Here is a 22,060-nt window from a genome sequence, read left to right as displayed (position 1 = left end):
GTCATCACTCGCAGACATATTAGAAAAGGGTAAAGATGACATCATGAAACTGTACTCTGAAATAAGGAGCCACGTGGCACCACCAGCAGATTTACGGAGAAAAATTGACGCTTGTGAAGCAGTAACTCGTGACATTATGAAAATCATCTTTGAAAGATTATCTGGTGTTGATGGAGATTTTGATGGAGAAGATGTAAGAAGTAATCTACGTGAGCTTCTAGATCGTGACTATGCGCTCTCCATATATGGTTCTACTGCTGCAAATTCAAATAGCACCCACCATTCCTCATCTTCTCACCTTGCATCGAAACAGGCTGAGGCAGCCGCAGAGCTGGCAGTGAAGGAGGTCGAGTACAAGATCGCTCAAGAGGAAAGAAAGCAGAAGGAAAGGATTAAGGCTTTGGAAGAACAACACAAGAAAGAAATGGAAATTCAAAGATCTGAGTTGGAGCGTCTGCAGGCTGAGAAAGAGGTGGAAGCAGCCCGAGTCAGGCTTGAAGCTTACGACAGACAAATAATACAGGTGGGAAACGTCCAATCAGTCAGAAGTGAGCAAGTCATCCCCAACAGCGCATCTCAGCTGCCATCTAACACACCTACATCATCAGTAACCCCTAGTGTCGCTCAGCTTGCAAAGGCAGTTCAAGACAGCATAATGATGAACAGACTTCCTACACCAGAGCCGACGGTGTTCAATGGAGAGCCAATCCTCTTTATTGAATGGAAATCCTCCTTCATGTCACTGATTGATCAAAAGGGCATCTCAGCTGCAGACAAACTCTATTACCTTAAAAGGTATGTGAGCGGTCCAGCTCGTAAATGCCTTGAAGGAACCTTCTTCAGAAATGATGAGGAAGCCTACCGAGATGCCTGGGAAAAGCTTAACCAGCGGTATGGCCAAACATTCGTTATTCAAAGAGCATTCAGAGAGAGGCTATCAGGTTGGCCAAAAATACAGTCTAAAGACGCTGAAGGGCTAAGACGCTTTTCAGATTTCACAAATGCATGCATGCTTGCTATACCCCATGTAAAGGGCCTGGAAATATTAAACGACTGTGAAGAAAACCAAAGGCTCACACAGAAACTGCCAGACTGGTTAGCTGCCAGGTGGAATCGCCATGTTACAAAGGCCCTGATGGAAGGTAAAGAGTTTCCCCGCTTCAATGATTTTGCTGCATTTCTTTCAGAAGAAGCGGAAGTTGCCTGTAACCCAGTCACCTCTATTCATGCACTCCGTTCTCTGGAGACAACAGGCGACAAAGGTAATCCAAAAGACAATAAAAGAAACAAGGCCAATACAAAAACGACTGTACAAAGAGATGAACAATGTACTCATAAAACACGCACGGGATCTCCATGCATGTTGTGCCAAGACACACATCAACTCCACAAGTGCCCAAACCTCATGAAAATGCCTCTGAAAAATCGAAGGTCATTTGTCAAGGACAATAAATTGTGCTATGGCTGTTTGAAACCAGGTCACGGTGTGAAGGACTGTAAATACCGCCTTACTTGTGACATATGTGCAAAAAGGCATCCAAGCTGCCTTCATGATGTAAATTACAGTAGTGATCTGAAAAGAGAAAGGCATATGAATATTGAAAGTGCAGCACAAATTGACACACCAGAGACAACAACCGCCATGTTACTTAACATCGCCAGAGAAGGACAATCTGTCAACACCTCAATGATAGTTCCAGTGTGGGTGTCATCAACTGCAAATCCTTGCAAGGAAAAGCTTGTCTATGCACTACTGGACACACAAAGTGACACCGCCTTCATTGATCAGGATGTGAGCCATGAACTGCAAACCAATGTTTATCCAGTGAAATTAAAATTAACTACCATGATGGGAAAGAATACAGTTGTAAGCAGTGGAAAGGTGTGTGGTCTCCGTGTCAGGGGCTACAGCTCTGCAACAGTTATCCAGCTCCCTCCTGCATACACGAAGGACTGTATTCCGGCAAACCGCAATCACATACCAACTCGTGAAACAGCCAAACGCTGGAGTCATTTATCACCAATTATCGATGAAGTCCCACCACTCCTCAGTTGTGAAGTAGCTCTCTTGATTGGTTATAACTGTCCCCGAGCCTTAGCACCAAGACAAGTGATACTAGGCCAAAATGATGAGCCTTATGCTGTGCAGACAGACTTAGGATGGAGTATAGTTGGCAGCTCAGAACCTTGTCTTGAGACTGATATGACAAGCAGCCTCTGTCACCGTGTCACTGTAAAAGAGATCCCTTCAGTAACTCCCATGGATGCAATTCGTGCATTGGAAAGTGACTTCAAAGAGGTCAGCAAAAATGACCGAACAGTGTCACAAGAGGATCTCATCTTCCTCGACAAACTCAAAAAGGGCATAAGGAAGACTGAACAAGGTCATTACAAAATGCCACTCCCCTTTAAGGAAAGACCACAGATGCCTGATAACAGACAGCTCGCAGAGGTCCGACTTAACCAACTCAAGAGGAAATTTGCCCGAGACGAGACATACAAGGAAGATTATGTCAAGTACATGAATGACATCATTCAAAGAGGTGATGCTGAGGAAGCTCAAGATGATGCATTTCCTGGTGAAACGTGGTATATACCACATCATGGCATTTATCACCCAAAGAAACCTGATAAGCTGCGTGTGGTTTTTGACTGTTCAGCCAAGCATAAAGGAACCAGTCTCAATGAGCAGCTCCTGACTGGACCAGACATGATCAACAATATGACAGGTGTTCTTCTACGCTTCCGGCAGCATCAAATAGCTCTAATGTGCGACATAGAGAAAATGTTTCACCAGTTTCAAGTCCAAGAGAATGATCGCAACTACCTCTGCTTCTTGTGGTGGAAAAATGGAGATACAAGCACACAGCCACAAGCGTACAGGATGACAGTACATCTGTTTGGCGCCGTCTCCTCCCCAGGGTGTGCAAATTATGGGCTAAAACACCTAGCCAATGAGAACAGTCTTGCGTTCCCACTAGGTTCTCAGTTCATAGCCAGAGACTTTTATGTGGATGATGGAGTAACAAGTGCAAAGACCGTAGAAGATGGTATACGGCTGGCACAAGAGGCTCGTGAAATTTGTGCAAAGGGTGGTCTGCGGCTACACAAGTTTGTATCGAACAGCGATGCACTTCTAAACAGCATACCAGCATCAGAACATGCAAAGGACATCAAAACAAAGGACCTTGCTTTCTCTGAAACAACAGAGAGAGCACTGGGTATTCACTGGAGCATAGAAAGAGACTGCTTCACATTCAACTTTGTGCCAAGAGAACAACCTCCTACACGGCGTGGGATGTTGTCAACTGTAGCATCTATATACGATCCTTTGGGATTTGTCGCCCCCTACCTTCTCAATGGCAAAAAAATCCTGCAGGAGATGTGTCGTCAAGGTACTGGATGGGATGACCCACTGCCTGAACATCTAAGGCCACGGTGGGAGTGTTGGAGAAAAGATCTCATCAAACTAGAGAAATTGCAGATAGCTAGATGTTATGTGCCTGATGGCTTTGGAGAAGTGGTGAAAAGGGAACTGCATCATTTCTCAGATGCAAGCACCACTGGATACGGACAATGTTCATATCTAAGACTGATAAACAGTGACAGAGATGTTCACTGTGCTTTTGTCATGGGAAAGGCTCGTGTCTCTCCCACAAAGGTCACCACCATCCCAAGGTTGGAACTCACTGCAGCAGCAGTCTCAGTCACAGTGAGTAGCCTGCTCAGAGAAGAACTACTGTATGACAATGTGGAAGAGTTCTTTTGGACAGATTCAAAGGTCATCCTAGGATACATAAATAACGAAGCAAGACGCTTCCACACCTTTGTCGCGAATAGAGTACAGAAGATTCGCAATAGTACAATCCCACAACAGTGGTTTTATGTTCCCACCTGTGAAAACTCTGCAGACAAGGCATCCAGGGGAACAACAATGGATGAACTACTGTCATCTGACTGGTTCACAGGTCCTAAATTCCTGTGGGAAAGGGAAATACACCACCCCACAAAGGAGAGTATTGAACTTCCAATCGGAGATCCAGAAGTGAGGAAGGTGCAAATATTACACACACAAACAACCGAACATGAGTCTTGCTGATCGACTGGTAAAGTTTTCATCCTGGTCTCATGCCATCAGTGCTGTAGCACGTCTCAGACGCCGTCTGCTGAAGGATAAATCAAAGGCACACTCTACTGTAAGTGAACGACAAAAGGCAGAGCTTGTAATCATCAAAGCTCTCCAAAGACAAGCATATTGGGAAGAAATAAAGTTACTAAGCAAAGGTAGACCATTACCGAGTAACAACAAACTGCACCCTCTTGACATGTTTTTGGACAGAGATGCTGTGCTCAAGGTGGGAGGACGACTGCACCACTCATCCCTTTCAAGCTTTTTCAAACACCCAACTGTCATTCCTCGAGAACATCATGTCACAAAACTGATAATTGCACATTGCCATGAAAGGGTTAATCATCAAGGCAAAGGTATGACAATGAATGAAATACGATCCAATGGCTACTGGATTCCCAGACTGGGTCAAGCAGTTGCATCCTATGTTCGCCAGTGTGTGTTTTGTCGTAGACTTAGGAGACCTGTGGAATGTCAGAAAATGAGTAATCTCCCAGTGGAAAGAATGGAACCCTCTCCACCCTTTACCTACTGCGGCATGGATGTTTTTGGTCCATTTCTGATAAAACAAGGACGGAAAGAACACAAAAGATATGGTCTCCTCTTCACATGTTTCTATTCTCGTGCCATTCATGTTGAGATGTTGGATGATCTTACAACTGATGCATTTATCAATGGACTGCGATGCTTTATCGCATTACGGGGCTCGGTCAAGCAGATTAAATGTGACCACGGTACCAATTTTGTAGGCGCCAAAAATGAATTGAATGCAGCTCTACAGGAAGTTGATGCTGAGAGACTAGTAACTTTCCTCACAGAAAAGCAATGCAATTTTGTCTTCAATGCACCTCATGCAAGCCATGCTGGTGGAGTGTGGGAGCGACAGATAAGGACTGTGAGAAATATTCTGAACTATACACTCAGCCTCTCGCCTAGTCGACTCAATGACACTTCATTAAGGACCTTTTTGTACGAGGCAGCAGCGATCGTAAACAGCCGCCCACTCACAACAGACAACCTCAACGATCCGAACAGTTTGGAACCACTGACTCCTAATCACCTCATCACCATGAAGGCTACCACCGCTTTACCCCCCCCAGGAAGGTTTGTTCGGGAGGACCTGTATGGACAAAAGAGATGGCGCCAAGTGCAGTATCTGGCAGAGCGGTTCTGGAGCCGTTGGAGGAAGGAGTACCTCCACAACATCATGGTCAGACAACGATGGCACAAGCCTAAGAGAAACATTCAAGTAGGTGATATAATAATGGACATGGACGAAACACAACCACGATCTATGTGGAGGCTCGGAAGAGTCTCAGAAACTGTAACAGACAAAGATGGGCTCGTAAGACGGGTGAAGGTATTGCTTGGAGATAAAAATCTGAGCAAAAGAGGTGAACGCGTGAGTAAGGTATCTGTGGTAGAATGCCCAGTTCACAAGTTGATTCTGCTATTAGAAGCTTGTTAGAGATAAAGTTCAATATAAAATGCAGGAAGGTTTATAAGTTCATAATTTTCTGTAAAATGGTCGTTTCATGTAAGGAAATAATTTGTGTGTTAAGTTAAAGTGTGTTAAAACACCAAATTATTTGGTGGGAGTGTGATGACCCAAGGGTAAAGTTTATTTCCATTAGATGTTTTATTGTGCTTTTATTTTTGTACTTCCTTTCAACCCGGAAGTGTATCGAAAAGGATAGTGTCGGAAGGTAACTTGACACAAGGTAAAAAACGAGGAGGGTGAGCAAACGCAAGGAGAAACGTGATGGAGCTCAAACGGGGAGAGAAAGTTTAGTTTCAGTCGAAAGTGGCTACAAGCTCTTACGTTGGTTTGAGAACGGCAAAAAATCAATAAAACCCTTAAACCATCAGTCCGGGCTAACTGATTTCGACTGGAAGCTACATAATTTTTCATCATCATTGTGATCCATTTTTCATTGTTGCTGAGAGTTTGATCCCATCTGCACGGTATGAATAAAGTTAAACTCAGCCATGGAAGGAAAATGTACCCAGTGTATTGATTTATTTCATCATGGTAACAGCAATAGAAACTATGATTTGCTACGCCAAATGTAATAGGGTGGATATACATCTTAAAAGAAATTACAAATAGGTAATATTACCAATAAATAAACAGTTTAGGCAGCACAGTGACTTAGTGGTTAGCATTGTTGCCTCACAGCGAGAAGGTCATGGGATCAATTCCCACCTGTGGCCTTTCTGTGTGGAGTTTGCATGTTTGCGTGGTTTCCCTCCAGATGCTTCAGCTTCCTCCCACATCCAAAGGGGCGTCAGAATCAGAATAGCTTTTATTCGCCAAGTATCCACAAGAATACAAGGAATTTGACTTCAGTTTGAGCTGCACTCTCTCTATGGGCATGTGGAAATATACACTGAATAATACACAGTAGAAAAATGTGTAAATGAAATGTGCAAGTAGAATAAAATGTGCAATAAGAGGAAAAAAAGTGTGTGAAACAGACAAACAGATTGAAGCTAAGTTGTACATGAGGTATATGAATTAGTGCGTTTTTTGGCAGGTTAAGTTGTTCATCAGTGTGATGGCATGTGGAAAGAAACTGTTCATGTGTCTGGTTGTTTTAACATACAGAGCTCTGTAACGTCGACCAGAGGGGAGGAATTTAAACAGTGTGTGTTCAGGGTGTGAGGGGCCTGCAGAAATGTTACCAGCTCACTTCCTGGCCCTGGACCGGTATAAGTCCTGGTCCTGGATGGAGGGCAGGCTGACTCAGATGATTTTTTCTGCAGACCTGACAGGTCATTGAAGTCTGTGCCTGTCATGTGTGGAGGCAGAGGGAAACCAAACAGAGATGGAGATGCGCAGGACAGACTGGATGATGGATGTGTAGAAGATGATGAGCAGTTCCTGGGGCAGGTTGAACTTCCTGAGCTGTCTGAGGAAATACATCCTCTGCCGGGCCTTTTTCCTGATGGAGTCTATGTGGGAGGTCCACTTCAGATCTTGGGAGATGGTGGATCCCAGAAACCAGAAAGTGTCCACAGTAGACACAGTGTTGGTGAGGATGGAGAGGGGTGGAGTGATGGTGGGGTTCTCCTGAAGTCCACTATTATCTCCACAGTCTTGAGCAGGTTCAGCTCCAGGTTGTTCTGACCAGACCAGAGGACCAGTTGTTCCACCTCCTGTCTGTATGCTGTCTCATCACCATCCTGGATGAGATGATAGTGGTGTCATCCACAAACTTCACAAGTTTAACAGTGAGGTCCTCTGAGATGCAGTCATTTGTGTAGAGGGAGAAGAGCAATGGGGAGAGCACACACCCCTGAGGGGCACCAGTGCTGATTGTCCATGGATGTGATGCTCCCCAGCCTCACCTGCTGTGCCCTGTCAGTCAGGAAGTTGGAGCTACACTGACAGGTGGGAGCTGGCACAGAGAGGTTGGAGAGTTTTTTTTAAGAGAATATCAGGGATAATGGTGTTGAAGTCCACAAACAGGATTCTCATGTATGTCTCTGCAGAGTCCGGGTGCTGCAGGATGTAATGCAGCCCCATGTTGGCTGCATCCTCAACTGGCCTGTTTGCCCAGTAGCCAAAGTGACCGTGGAGGCCTACATAAGACAAGTATTTCAGTGGATAATGTGAAATTCCCGGCAGAAGTGATAAACTGTTCAGTCCAGTCATCACACAGAAAAGAGAGGATTGAAATCATTATTAAGACAGCACAACTTGATTTGTGGGAAATAAAAGAAGAAGAAATAAATGAGATTCTTATAGAAGGAACAAAATACACAGTTATCATGTGGAGGATCATTGCAGTTTTTACTGATTTACAGTGGAATGCCTGATTTTTTTGTACAAATGGGCAGGAGTTTAAGACATTTATTGAAGGCAGGAATGAGAAACCAAATGTTATTTTTGTGCCAGAGACATGGCTTAGGCTACATTCAGATTTTATTATCCATGGTTACATAGCTGTGCATAGGGATCGTGAAAATGGTCCCCGTGGGGGAGTAGCTGCCTTAATTCAACAGGGGCTGGGTTGTAGGGTTATTACAATAAGCAGGGATGCCGAACCAGTTCTAATTGAGGTATGGATAGGTAATATAAACCTAAGGATAGTGAACTTCTGTAATCCCTATAAAAACTTAAACAGAGGTGTTTGAAAATTTAATTGCTGATGAAACTCATAAGACAATTTGGTGTGGAGATTTTAAATGGCATAGCACCCTCTGGGGTAGTGCTGACAGACCGTAACGGAGGTGTTGTTGAGGAAATGCTTAAGGAGAAAGGATTAATATGTTTGAATGATGGAAGGGGAACTAGGGAAGATATGTCTAGGGGGTTTGAATCATTTCTCAATGGGACAATATTCAAGATATTACTATAGGTAGTGATCACTACCCAGTTGTCTGTGAAATAGGACTGGGTACAGTCCATCTTGAGGATGCAGGTTTTCCCAGATGAAAATTAAGAAAAGCAAATTGAGTGGCATACAGTAATGATTTGTAGTGTGAGGTTGGAGCATTTGAGACAAGATAATTTTGATAGTGTAGATGATTTTAATGGTAAAATTACAGAAGTAATACAATAGAAATAATTTGTTAAGCAAAAGTGTAAAAAAGATGAGCGTAAAAAGCAATACAGGCAAAAAAAAACAAAAAAACAAAACAAAGCTTTTAAAAAAGTTAAAGCCTCTTTTTCTTTTACTGACTTCATAGAATGTAGAGCACAAGCAGTTGTAAGGCGGGTGATAAGGAAGGCCAAACAAGATCAGTGACAGCAGCTGTGCACAAGTATTGGAAGAGACACAAAGATTAGTGATGTGTGGTGTATGATCAGGAAGATGGGTGGTATAAGGAGGGAGTATATATTGCCAGCTATCAGATATAATAATGAAATCATGAGTAAATAATGAAGACAAGCCACAAGCTTTGGCAAAAACATTTGTCAGAGTTCATAGTTCTGATAACCTGACTCCGGAAGTACAAGCCTGTAGTAGAGTTGCAATGTTGAGGGCACATCCAAATGTCTTAAAGAAGAAGAATTATTTTTGACGCACCATTAAGTGTTTCCTTCTTCGTGTTTGAGTTGAAACGGGGTTTAGATGGAGTCAGTGTTACGCCCCCTCGTAAAGATGAGATTTGTTACAAGATGGTGGAAAATTTATCTCCTCAAGCACAGATGGTGATCTTACAGCTATATAACAGAGTATGGGAACCTGAGAGACTTCCATTAGCATGGAAACGGTTGTTCTCCCAGCTGGAAAACCAGGGAACGATAAATATGAAGCTACTAGTTATAGACCAATTGCATTGACATCTAACTTATGTAAAATAATGGAGAGCATGGTCACTGATAAGATAATTTATAAAGTACAAATTAGAGGGTTACTCAGTCCTAATCTGAGTGGCTTTTGCAAAGGGAAGATGACCATGGATCCTGTGCTGTCCTTGGAGGAGTTTATTCGGAAAGTTCAAGCTCATAAGGAACTGGTAGGAGTAGTCTTTTTTGAAAAGGCGTATGATATGAGGTGGTGGGATGGTCTCCTTATCAAGCTTGAAGCCAAGGGAATAGGTGGGAGAACGTTTAACTGGATTATTCGCTGTTTCGCAGTTGTGAGTCTCGCGCCGTCTCGTGGTCCGTGAGTCACGCGAGATGTTGGTTTCAGCAGACGTCCGGTTGGGGACAGTGTAAACATACCTCATGAAGTATGGACAACAAGACAACATCGGGGCACGGCAGAAGTCCATCACAGGTGCTACACCTCCTCTAGATAATCCTCTCAATTTGGGAGAATGTGTCATCATAATCACCCCTGAACTTGCTGGATCAACGCCATCCACATCCTCGCTAGCCATTGTTTACATGCGCTGTGAAACGCTGGAACTCTGCTGGTGCTGCGAAGCACAGGGGGCTGCCAGGGGGATTATGGGAAACGTTAAAGTACCGAATAGATTTTTTTTTAAAGAACAGAACCATTGAAGTAAGAGTTAGAGGAGCCCACTCTAGGATTTATCCAACCGACAATGGAGTTCCACAATGAAGTGTGTGCAGTCCCTTACTGTTATGATTAATGATATTTTTTCAAAGGTAGATGTTAGTCTCAGAAGGTCTTTGTATGGAGATGATGATGAATTGTGGATTAAGGGTCGATATGTTTGGGAAAAGCTTCAGGCGGCTGTCAGCACAGTGGAGAGATGGGGCAATAAGTGGGGTTTCAGTTTTTCTGTGGATAGAATACAGGCCATAAGTTTCTCCAAAAAGCATAACCAATCCACCAGTTCTAATTAATCTTTATGGGCAGGCAGTTAAGCAAGTTCAAACAATGTGGTTTTTGGGTGGCTGGGTGGATTGTAAATTGACCTCTGGAGATCATATCCAGAGAGTTGTCACAAGATGTAAAAAGGCAGTAAATATAATAAGGTGTTTGGGCGGGAAGTAGCTGGGGAGCTAGCATGAAGTCTCTGAAGCAAATCTATACTTCCATAATAAGATCTGCCTTAGATTATGCATGTATTGTATACAAGTCAGCTGCAAAATCTCGTCTACAAAAGCTTGATGTGATACAAGCTCAGGCCCTCCATGTATGTTGTAGAGCCTTCAAGATCTCATCAATCCCAACTTTTCAGGTAAAGGTTGGAGAATTACCTTTAACCTTGAGGCATCTCTAATTATCTAACAAATGGATCCTACCAAATCTGTTTTAAATATTGGGAACATGGTAAAATCAAGTCTAATAGTTTTGGTTGGGTAGGAAATAGTTAGGCTAGGAAACTAGGCTTGTCTAAATTAACACATAGTTGTGTAGTACCATTGTCTATTATTCTCCCTTGATAGTTTTCCTATGCCCCAAGTAGACATTGAGATGGAAACTGTCAAAGGAAAGTAATAAGTATGGTTGGATGGACGGTCTATTTCAGCAGAACCTTAATATGAAATATATGGATATGATTCAAATATTTACAGATGAATCAAAAGATCCTGTTACAGCAAAGACAGGAACAGCAGTTTGTATTCCCCATTAAAAAGACTGTCAGATCCTTTGGCTGTCTTTTCTGTGGAACTGCTAACAATTTTGCTTGCACTATGGTGGGTAGAGAAGGTGAAGTTCAGTCACCATGTAATCTGGTCAAATTCAATGGCAGCAATACCCAGCTAACAAAATAAAGTTTACAAGCAAGAACGTGATATGATAAGAACGTTTGTCAAATGTTATCAGAACGTTAGCTGTAAAGTTCTCGGAATGTTTCAGAGGGAAGTTTTTTTTGGTTACCAGAACATTTGATAGTAACGTTAGCACAAACGTTAGGCCTAACATTCTGTGAGCGTATTTAAGGACAGTTTCTTTTTTGTTCCCAGAACGTTTGACAATAACGTTAGCACAAACGTTTTGAGAACGTTAGACCTAATGTTCTGGGAACGTTTCTAAGAAAAGTTTCTCTTTGGTTCCCAGAACATTCTGGTAAGGCCACATAAAGTCACCTAAAGATATGTTTCATCCAAACGTTTCGAGAACATTCTGGTAACGTTACCTAAAGTCACCTAAAGGTATGTTTCATCCAAACGTTTCCAGAACATTCTGGTAATGTTAACTGAAGTCATAATCTAGTCATTGAAAGACATTTGTAGTAAGAAAGACTTTGAGACTAGAATTAATATATTTGTCAAATTTCCCTGAGCTATAAACATGATTTATCAAATATAACCAATATGTAACGTTACCAAAAATGTCATGTGCTAGCTGCGTAATCAGCATTTCAAATGGCAAATCTAGTGTACCTTAATTGAGAGTGGCGACATGACAAGTCGGAAAAAAAACAAAAAAAAAAAACGGCCACGTGACTCGTGGTGCCACCTTGGTTCCAAAATGCTTGCATGTAAATCCAGCTATTTTATTTATTCACTGAAAATGCCGGGTTGTTGTGCATTTGGATGCACAAATAGACACTACAAGGGCTTCAAGATGTACAGATTCCCTTCAGATCCAAACAGAAGAAAAATTTGGGAAAATAAAGTCAGTTGTGTGGGATGGAAGCCGACATCATCGTCAAAGTTTTGAGAGGTAAATTTATTCTTCAGTTCCATGTACAGTAAAACTCACCTAAACCGTCATAGTATAAACCAGATATTCGCAGTCACCGGACAAAAAAGTCTCAAGGTTTTTGTATTGGTTTCCATGTAATAAACATTGTAAATAACAGATGTTGTATAATGAATTTTTTGCTCACATCGGATAAAATGTCCCGTCCAATTGCAATGTATTTCCATTAAAGACCCAGAGCAGTCTGGACGTGCACAGTAGCATAGACACAAATTAAAGTTCAGTGCTCTGACAGTTGCTGATTTGAGTGAAGTGGGACCAGAGTCATTTCCCTGATTAAAAGTCTGACCGTTTATTTTTGCTCAGACTGGGACCTGGATGGGCACCTGTTAAATCAGATATAAAAAGCTGTGATTTGACACTTTTCTGTTTTCACTGCTTCGTCTGCCAATTGTTTTTGCAGTGCCCATGCTGATTACAAATGGATCAGAAAAATTTGCACATTTACACCACAACGCTGGAAAAAGAGGAAATTGTACAGCTTGCTTTTGATTTGGAGGTGATGATTGTAGAAATAAAAGCTTATTGAGGGTCAAATTAGTCCAGAATAAGCATAATCCAGAGATGGAGAACTTTAAAACTGTCAAACACGTCACTGCATGACACAGAATTACAGAGCAACAGCTGCATAAATCAGGCGTTAAATTAATCAAATAAATCATCATAAATTGTGAATTTATGTAAATTTGATAACCCCTTAAGCCCTAGAGCCTATTTCACCAAAATCACATACCCATACATTATGATTTATTTCTCAGCTTGTACAAGGTCAAAAATGCAAAAGTTTGGATCAGCTAAAAGACATGTCCTAGGGGATGTTGTGGATGCAAAAAAAAAAAAAAAAAAAAAAATGAAAGTAAATAATACTTGGCAGGAGTAAATGAGGTTTTTTTTTTCCAAAAAAATTAATTACGATTTATGTCTTTATATGCTTGGCATTTCAGCTGTGGTTAGTTGATATGTGATTGAAGTGGATACTTTTGTAGAGGAGACTTTGCTTGACATTTTGATGTATAATAAGTGTATGTTGGTGTCAGCATTGGTTAGTTATGAGTGTTCAAATGTTCCAAAACAGGCCAAGTCTCCAAATTTGGGGACTCTGGGGTTTAAGAGGTTAACTATTTTCCTATTTACTTTGATAGCACCTGTACCTGGATGTGTTGCTGTATGTGGTTAAATTAATTAAAAAAAATATTGAAAACATAAAAGGTTCATTCAGTAGTTCAGTGCAGTTGGAACCAAAATGGCACCAGTGCAGCAGATAAGTGAATATTTACTGAGGGATCCTTCAAATGGTGATGCAAGCACCAAATTTGGCACACATACTCCTTAGACATTACCATTTACCAAAATTGGAGCAACTTTAACTTTTGACCCCTGTACAAACTGAAATTGACCTTTCTCAGTGTTCTTGCTGTTTTTACCCCATAACTCCAGACCATTCATTCACAGATAGTCCAAACTATACCTTTTTGGAATCTTTATGATCCGACAAATAATATGGAATACCTTTCAATATGATTGGAGCATTTTTAAATTTTGACCCCTGTGTAATACTTCAATTGTCCCCTTCTTGGCCGCCTTTTGAAAGTTCTCGTGGGTACCGGCATTTTTAAAAGAGCAATGTCTAAGGAGTATGTGTGCCAAATTTGGTGCTTGCATCACCATTCGAAGCATTTTTTTTTTGTTCAGTTATCCACTGCACTAGTTGACGCCACTCTCTCAATTAAGGCACATGAGGCAAATCTGTATGCAGGCCAGACCTGATCAATGAGATTCTTCAAAGCTAATTTAAACTACAACAACAGAATATTTCAGTATGTTTCATGTGGGTTCCATCGCATTCTGAAATTGAGGCCAATGAAGCAGTAGATCAACTGGCAAAAGCAGCTCTGAAATCACAAATACAGATCAACATTCCACTTAGTAAACCTGAAGTCAAAACAATCATCAAGACAGAAATGAACAACGCATGTCAAAAGCTATGGGACAGAGAATCTAAAGGGTTTTTACATAAAATTCAGGCACAGGTTGTATGAAGGAGACAGGGGAGCTCGAGTTGCAGGGAAGAAAAAGTAATCACACGACTACTTACGTATAGGTCACACAGGGTTAAATCACACTCTCTTTACTTCATTGGAAAACATGAAACCAGTCAGTGTGTGAAATGCAGCAAAACAAGTTGAGCACTGGAGTTCCAAACACATAACAGACAACGAAAAAGTCTAATAGATGATGTCAGAACACGAGGACAGACCAGTTTAACACTCGAGGGATTACTTTGTTTTTCTACACTTACGCCACCAGTTTGGTGGCATGTATTTGCATATTTAAAGGGTTTAGGGTTATTCAGTGTAATTTCTTCCACCTTTTTTTTCTTCCTCCTCTCTCCCTTATCTCAACATTTCCTCATTTCAGATTCCATTAATGATCCACACCAACAATTGGTGGCGCTAATGCAGCGTGTCGGTTTACAAACCGCCAAAAAAAATTCGGTAGAAGAAGAACTGCGCTTCCCTCTTGTTTCTTCACAGAGGGAAGCAGCCAGCAGGAGACAGGCTCGTTTTCTAGTTCGGAGCTCCTCGTTAAGTTAGCCCACTTGTTGAGTTTTGGTGGGGAGCGTAATGTTTACAACAGCTCGATGAAGCAGCAGGTCGTTGTTTGGATTGTTAGCTAAGACTAGCTGACCACACGGAAGGCACCAGCATACCGGAGTCTATATGATTAACTTATCGGGCATCCGCTCGTTTTCAAAAGACCCTTGTTTCGCAATAAAGGATGTCTAAACGCCTGCGGAACAGTGAGATATGTGGTGATTGTGGTGTCCCAGGTAAGTGTCTTTTGGTTGGTTAGCTTGTGTTTAGCGACAGCTTCGTTAGCCAAACTGTTGTGGCTTAAATTACGCTTTGCTGCTTTTCTTCACAGCACATTCGTTTAAATGTGTTTGGACATAATTATTAATTTTGTTTTGAGGTTAATCTAATTATTAATCTTGTCTGTGTAACCTACTGTATGAACCGTTTGTCACATATGGTGTCGTTTCAGTAATCATCTGCAACGTGCAAACCTCAGCCAAATTTGTAATCAAATTTTAAAAACTCGTGGATATCCTCCCGGACATGCAGAGGTGCCAGCTGATTTTTCACTGTGTGATACTTCTTCGGTTAGGAGAGGAGTTCTCTGGGGAAACTCCCTGCTGACTGGTTTCAGTGAAAACCTGCAGTTGTGTTCCTCTTTAGAAAATAATTTGCCATGTCTGCTGGTGAATCACTTTATTCATCCCGTGTCCCCTTTCAGTGTTAAACCAGCTCTACACAGTGATGCTATACGAACAGTGGCAGCTGTTGGTACTGAGGGCACACCTTCACTTCCTCTTCATGAAGGGGAATTTGCTGCAGGATTTTTCACTAGGTGTACCTAATAAATTGGTAATGGGGTGTATACACTCACTCACTCATCTTCAACCCGTTATCCACGATCCGGTCTGTTGACCCTCAAAATGTTAATCTGCTGCTAATCGTGAATTATCTGCACACCCTGAATTGAAAAACGTGAATAGTGAAAAAATATCTCCCGAAATGTGAATGCACATCTTGCAGAACTTGAATTTTTGTCACAATTTGTCTTACGTTTTGCACATATTCACGTTTCGTGCGTTTATATTTCACATTCCTCCAGGAACATCTTGGGGGAAAATCTTCACTTTGTGTGCCATCACAGTGCACCATTATCTTTTTTCAAATCGGCCAATTTTCCCCCCCCAAGACTCCCAGTTTTCCCTCCCACAGCCGTGCTGACCCCTCAGGGATGCAGAGGAGCTCACCTCCGGCTGGGTGGAGTAATTTCATTAATCCAGGAACACTTTAGGGGAAAATCCACACTTTCTGTCTGATCGCAGTGCACTGTCGGCGCTTACAGATTGGCCGATTTGCTGTCCCCTCTCGACTCCCAGCTTTCCCTCCCACAGCCCCGCCAACCACGAGGGTCGGATGATAGTGATGATGATGATGATAATAATATCATAAATAATAACAGTTATATAGATGTACAGGTAATATTGCGAGTTTGATATTTTTATTTTTTCCCTGTAACATATATTAGCTGTACATGTAACAATCCGTCCTGGACCCATTTCCATCATCGCTCGCGGTCGGCTGTATGGCTTCTGACATGCCGAAATGGTCCATGTCATATGGTGAGGTTCTGTACTTTTGTCTTGGCCCAACACACCAGCCACTGTAGTGATCGGATATTTAGCTATGATCTGGGTCTCTGTGAGTGGATGGTTGTGTGTTTGTGGCCATCACCACAATTCGGTTTTGGGTGCTCTCAAGGGGATCAAGACTCTGGTGTCCTATATTAGGGTATGGATGCTTACTAATTAGACAGCAGACTGTTGCTGTCACTACTTGTTCATCTGTGGTTGTTTGTTCCGGTATGTTGTATGGTTGAGGCCCCGTTTCCTCGGTGTCTCACTTCACAGTTATTGTCTTCACCACTTGTCTTTCATTCTTGTCTGTCTTTGTGTTGTTTTGGTGGTCGGCCCTTCCTGATAGAAGTTGTCTGTTGGCTTTGAGTAGGATGTTGTAGGCTAATCGGGAAGCGCAGATGGGGGTCACACACGCACACCATGTTCACTCACACACTACATACCTTCTGTCTTGCAAAAATAAATTGCATATATGTGTATTAATGTTCATAAATGGTTCTGCCAGTGTGGCATTTACCATTACTATATATGCAGACAGGGGAAAAAGAAAAAAGAATGTAACAATCCATAGGCCTTTTGGCTGTATCCTAATGATAATGTACAATTAAAAACTAAATACACAATCATATCAATGGTTTGAGGCATTATATTTATAATTATATTGAGCATTCACTCATTAAGTTGTTATTTATGAGTGCAATGTTTTCTAGAAAGCGTATATTCGCTGATATGTAATAACTGCCATTTGCTGGTAATGTTCAGTCAAGAATCAGACTAGAATTTGTTTCTGTTTGACTGTACAAAAAAAAAAATGCTCACTTTCGCCTATTATCCAAGAACATGTAATTAATACATAAAACGTCCTCAAGGTCACTTCCTTCAAAGCCCAAGATGGATTTTTCCGGTGTTAGATTGAATGATTTATAAATATTCATTGTATGAACATTTTACTAAACATTGCTGATTAGTTTTTAAAGAATATAAAATTCACATTAAACAAAGATAATGCTCCTTTGAACATTAAAAACAATTATATTTTATATAAAAATTGATAACATTTTGTGCAGCTATTGCTTGGACCGATATGTCATGTAATGAATTTAAGCCCGCCAATTCATTGCAAAATATGGATATAAATATAAATAGTATGATTGAGAGAAAATTATTATATTTTTCAAATGAATACCATTTTTTTTTTTCATGAAAACTTTTTAAAATATACATATACTGTAAACAGCAATGTACGGGTAATATAAATGTACAACTAATAATCAGTGATATGCGTAGTTAATAGAACATAGAACAAACTGTAAATGTGCACATATAGCTCATGAAAATTAAGATTAGTCCACAGCCTGTTTCTTATTTTGAATCAGTCAGCAAAATATTTAGAATGAACGCTTTGAAGCATGCTTTAAGATTCCAAAGAGTATTCCATGCAGATCTTTGCTTCAGGTCATGTGATGTGTAATGATTGCAAAAGCACCCAGATGAAATAACACAAAAATAGCTGGAAGTTGAACTTCACTCAATTCACTATTTGTCTGTTACCCAATCTTACATTAACACAGGGATGGGTTACAGATGGTATTGTGTGTGGCTGCATGCTTTTTCATATGTCAGATTATATTGGAAGTATTGTTCAAAGTTAGAAGAAGGGCCTTTATTGTCATTGTACATATAGGCTATACAACAAAATTTGTCCTCTGCATTCAAATAATCCTAATTACAGTTGGACACAATCCAACCACTAGGAGCAGTGGGCAGCCACAGTCCGGTGACCAGCGGGGACCAACTCCAGATGTAGATGCTGCCTTGGTCAGGGACAGAGAAAGGAGCAAAACATAAACAATCATGTTTTGATTGTGGGAGGAAACTGGAGGAAACCCACGCAGACATGGGGAGAACATGCAAATTCCACACAGAAAGGGTGGGAAGTGATCCCATGACCTTCTTGCTGTGAGGCACCAGTGCTAACCACTAAAGGCCCCCTGACACTTGCACGACTTTTATTCACGCACCCGTACGCAGTGTGTCATACTGGTGAGTAAACTCGCTGTCAGTTGGGGTAGAATGAACGTGAGACGTGCGCCACTGTGTGCAAGAGCGCAAAGAGAATTTTGAAATGTTCAAAAAATCTCTCATACATCAAAGTCGTGGAACAAACGTGAAATGGCCGTGAACAGTCGAGTAAAGAAGTGAACAGTGTGAGTGGTTGCATCAGTGCACTGCATCAGAGTGCAGCTCGTCTGAACGATTATAATGAGATGTTAAATGTATCATAAACATACTTTTACACCTGCACAAAGAAGGAAAGAACATGCAACTGTTGTACCAAGCCATTACAATATAAACATGACAAATAATTACCTTTTTAGACAGTTCCAAATGCTTTCTCCACCTCGTACTGCGAGAAGAGCAGCAGCTGGTGCGCTCCTCTGTGACTCCAGAAATGATTAGAGGTGTTTTCAACAGCTAACTTGGACAGAAAATGATGAATCCACTACAAAATACGTATTTTATATATGCAGTGTCCAGTGCACAACGCGTGAGAGCCAGTGGAAGAAAGCACGGCGTCCAGCTGGGAACGCAGCTCGCAGTCAAAGGAAGAAAGATAAACTATAACAGAAATCAGAGTGCAGGCCTGCACAAGAACAAATATAAACTAGAACAGAAATCAGAGTGCACAGTCTGGCTGCTATCTGCAGGTTCTCCTCTGCATCCTCACCTCCTCTCTGCCCCTCTGCTGTGCGCACCTGATGCAGACATTCCTGCGTCGTCATGATACCACATGAAGCAACTCGAAGCAGGGCCCGTGTGAAAGGGGCTTAAGCCACCGTGCTGCTCTCTTTATCAAAGGCTTTTTGTGCGTTTCAGAGAAATGAGCACGAGCCATTATCTTAAAAACTACACTTCTGTAAGTAATGGTCACATTCAGATGCAAAAAAGCATCTGAATCATCACATTCGTGATCAGCGGCCAAGAATGTAAACATCGTGGCATTGGTGACTTGTCATCGTTATGTGTAAACGCAGCATTAGACGGACAAATCCTGGTTGTACATTTTTGGTAGTGTTTGTCTTGTTGCTGGGTTCCTGTCAGCAAAGTTTCTGACAAATTAGATCCCAGATGCGACTGATTGACGAAACATCTGCCTAAGACTGCATTTCAGGTTGACCCTTTGATGAATAAAATCAAATTAAATTTTCAGAAAATTCTGGAGTGTTTGAAACCTTTATACACACACACACCAGGCTGCAGCCATACAAGATGCTCAACTGCACACACAGAGAAATTTGTTTATAGAGAGCAAGTTTATTATATTTTTCAAAGTTTTTTATGGTACTAGATTTTTATTAGAGTCCAAGCACCAGTGGAGAAAAACATGCTGTGCAACATCTGCCAGGGACTACAGATGGAAATTAGCTCATAATCTGCCTTGTTTGCGTCACTGTATGGTGATGTACATGAATGTGCATTGTCCCATCACAAAGAAATGAAGTGTTCAAAATCCAGAGACGAATTCACGCTGGGCTATTGTGCATATTTCACAATATTGCGAAAAACTATTGAAGCACAAATGGGCATAGCACCCATTGGAAAGAGCTCACTACGCCAATGACAACGGTATGATGTTTTCTTATGTGCAAGTGACAGATCAGAAGTTATGAGAAGGTGTTTTTATCAAAATATTTTTAATTATTTATGACGCCACCGAGCAATTTTCACCGGCCATTGATTTTATGATGGCAGTTTGCAGTGGTGGGCACAGTTCTGCTATTCCGCGAACAGCAAATTAGCAAAGCTAATGTTTTCGTTAGCAGATTAGCTTTTCAGCTAACTTTGAAGCCATCAACCATGCAAATCCATTTATTTATTAAATAAGGGTGGGGGTGACAGCCAATCAGAGTAGAGCGGCACTGTGATGTCACTGGCTGGTCTCTCTCTGGAGCTCCAAAACTGCTTTGTTTATATGTAAATGACATGTTTCTCATACATTATCTAAAAACTAGGGAGAAATAAATACTTCTATAACTGAAAACGCTGTTTTTGTAACCTGGTAACACCTCTGGAGTGATTTCTAAGACATCACGTGGACATCAGTGTGAACGCCAACTTCTGCTAACTTCCGCTCTTGTCAAAAGCTCATGTATGCTCACACACACATGCCCTCCTGCAAATGCTGTTAAATGTAAATAAATGTAATTATATTTGTTGTTTTTTTTTCCAATTAGTTTATATAGCGCCAAATTGCAACAAAGCTGCCTCAAGGCACTTCACACAAGTAAAGTCTGACTTTACCAACCCCCTAGAGCAAGCATGCAGGCGACAGTGGTAAGCAAAAACTCCCTCTGATGATCATGATACTGAGGAAGAAACCTCAAGCCGACCAGACTCAAAAGGGTGACCCACTGCTTAGGCCATTCTACCAAAACATTTTACAATACAGAACATAACAACAACAATTGATGAAAGTCCATTCAGGTGTCCATTTGGGGGGGTTATCGAGCCACTCATTAGATTTGTTCCTGGAGCAAAGTCCGTTACACATCTGTTACACAAATCATCCAATGCAGCACGTGGATCCAGCCGCATCTTGGACAGAGAGAGAAAAAAAATACAGAATCAGTCGGCCAGAAAAACTACACTTAAGATATAAATCAGCTTTAAGCAACAGGAAAGCAGAAGAAATACTAAGGTGATCGCCGGCCACTAGCCCTAAGCTTCACTAAAGGTTTTAGATTAAGTTGAGGCTGTGACCTGCTCTCTTTACTAATACAATTAATTTAAAAGGGTAGGAAGCATAGTACCATGCTATGCCAGTATGCTAGCCATAAGAAAGGGAAAATAAATGCGTCTCAAGTCTGGACTTGAAAGTCTCTACAGAATCTGACTGTTTTAATGATGCAGGGAGATCATTCCAGAGAACAGGGGCACAATAAGAGAAAGCTCTGTGGCCTGTAGACTTTTATTCACCCTAGGGACACAAAGTAGCCCTGCGTCCTGAGAACACAGAGCCCGGGCTGGTACATAGGGTTTGACTAGGTCAAGTGAATAGGGAGGTGCTAGTCCATTAATAATTTTATAGGTTAATAGCAGGGACTGGAAGCCAGTGAAGAGACTCCAAAGTGGGTGTAATGTGGTCAAACTTTCTGCTTCCTGTCAAGAGTCTAGCAGCAGTGTTTTGAAACGAATGGAGATCCCTAATCCTGGACTGCGGTAAACCAGAAAATAAAATATTGCAGTCATAAAATATTGTTTATGATTGATTTATGGAGTGAGTTTATTCTGCAACATCAATGTAAACATACAGAGGTGAAAGTATCAATGATACACATATAATACGATTATGGTCCTTGTAAAATTATCATGTGATAAAATAGGGCTTGATTGCACATGTACAAATTGTACATAAGACAATAGGATCTTAATAATTAATGTAAATAACAATAAATGTGTGTGTAAGTGTGTGTGTGTGTATGTATGTATGTATGTATATATATATATATACACACAACCCCTGGCAAAAATAATGGAATCACCGGCCTCGGAGGATGTTCATTTAGTTGTTTAATAAAATTGATTTGATTTGATTTACGCCAAACAAGGGTCATGGGGGGCTGGAGCCTATCCCAGCAGTGA

General features: G+C 41.3%; 1 protein-coding gene and 1 long non-coding RNA gene across 8 annotated transcripts in view; one reads left to right on the top strand and one right to left on the bottom strand.

Moving 5' to 3' along the window:
* Positions 1 to 5,567: 5,567 nt before the first annotated feature.
* Positions 5,568 to 14,189, bottom strand: LOC117510512. Its single transcript, XR_004560741.1, has 3 exons — positions 14,110 to 14,189; positions 7,030 to 7,037; positions 5,568 to 5,579 (listed from the first exon to the last, which is right to left on the bottom strand). It is a non-coding gene; the product is annotated as an uncharacterized LOC117510512 (long non-coding RNA).
* A 552-nt stretch (positions 14,190 to 14,741) lies between these two features.
* The window catches only part of git2a (G protein-coupled receptor kinase interacting ArfGAP 2a), a 54,454-nt gene continuing 47,135 nt past the window's right edge, over positions 14,742 to 22,060 (top strand). For 3 of the 7 annotated variants that reach the window (XM_034170247.1, XM_034170253.1, XM_034170246.1), the window contains exon 1: positions 14,744 to 15,037. In XM_034170247.1, the coding sequence (XP_034026138.1) occupies positions 14,986 to 15,037 (52 nt within the window). In that variant the 5' untranslated portion in view covers positions 14,744 to 14,985. Of the gene's footprint in view, positions 15,038 to 22,060 lie in introns of all 7 variants that reach the window. The other 4 variants (XM_034170250.1, XM_034170249.1, XM_034170248.1 and 1 more) reach the window with 3 other exon arrangements.

Source organism: Thalassophryne amazonica, chromosome 5 (assembly GCF_902500255.1).
Source record: "Thalassophryne amazonica chromosome 5, fThaAma1.1, whole genome shotgun sequence".
Taxonomy (NCBI): Eukaryota; Metazoa; Chordata; class Actinopteri; order Batrachoidiformes; family Batrachoididae; genus Thalassophryne; species Thalassophryne amazonica.
This window is presented reverse-complemented; position numbering and strand designations above follow the sequence as displayed.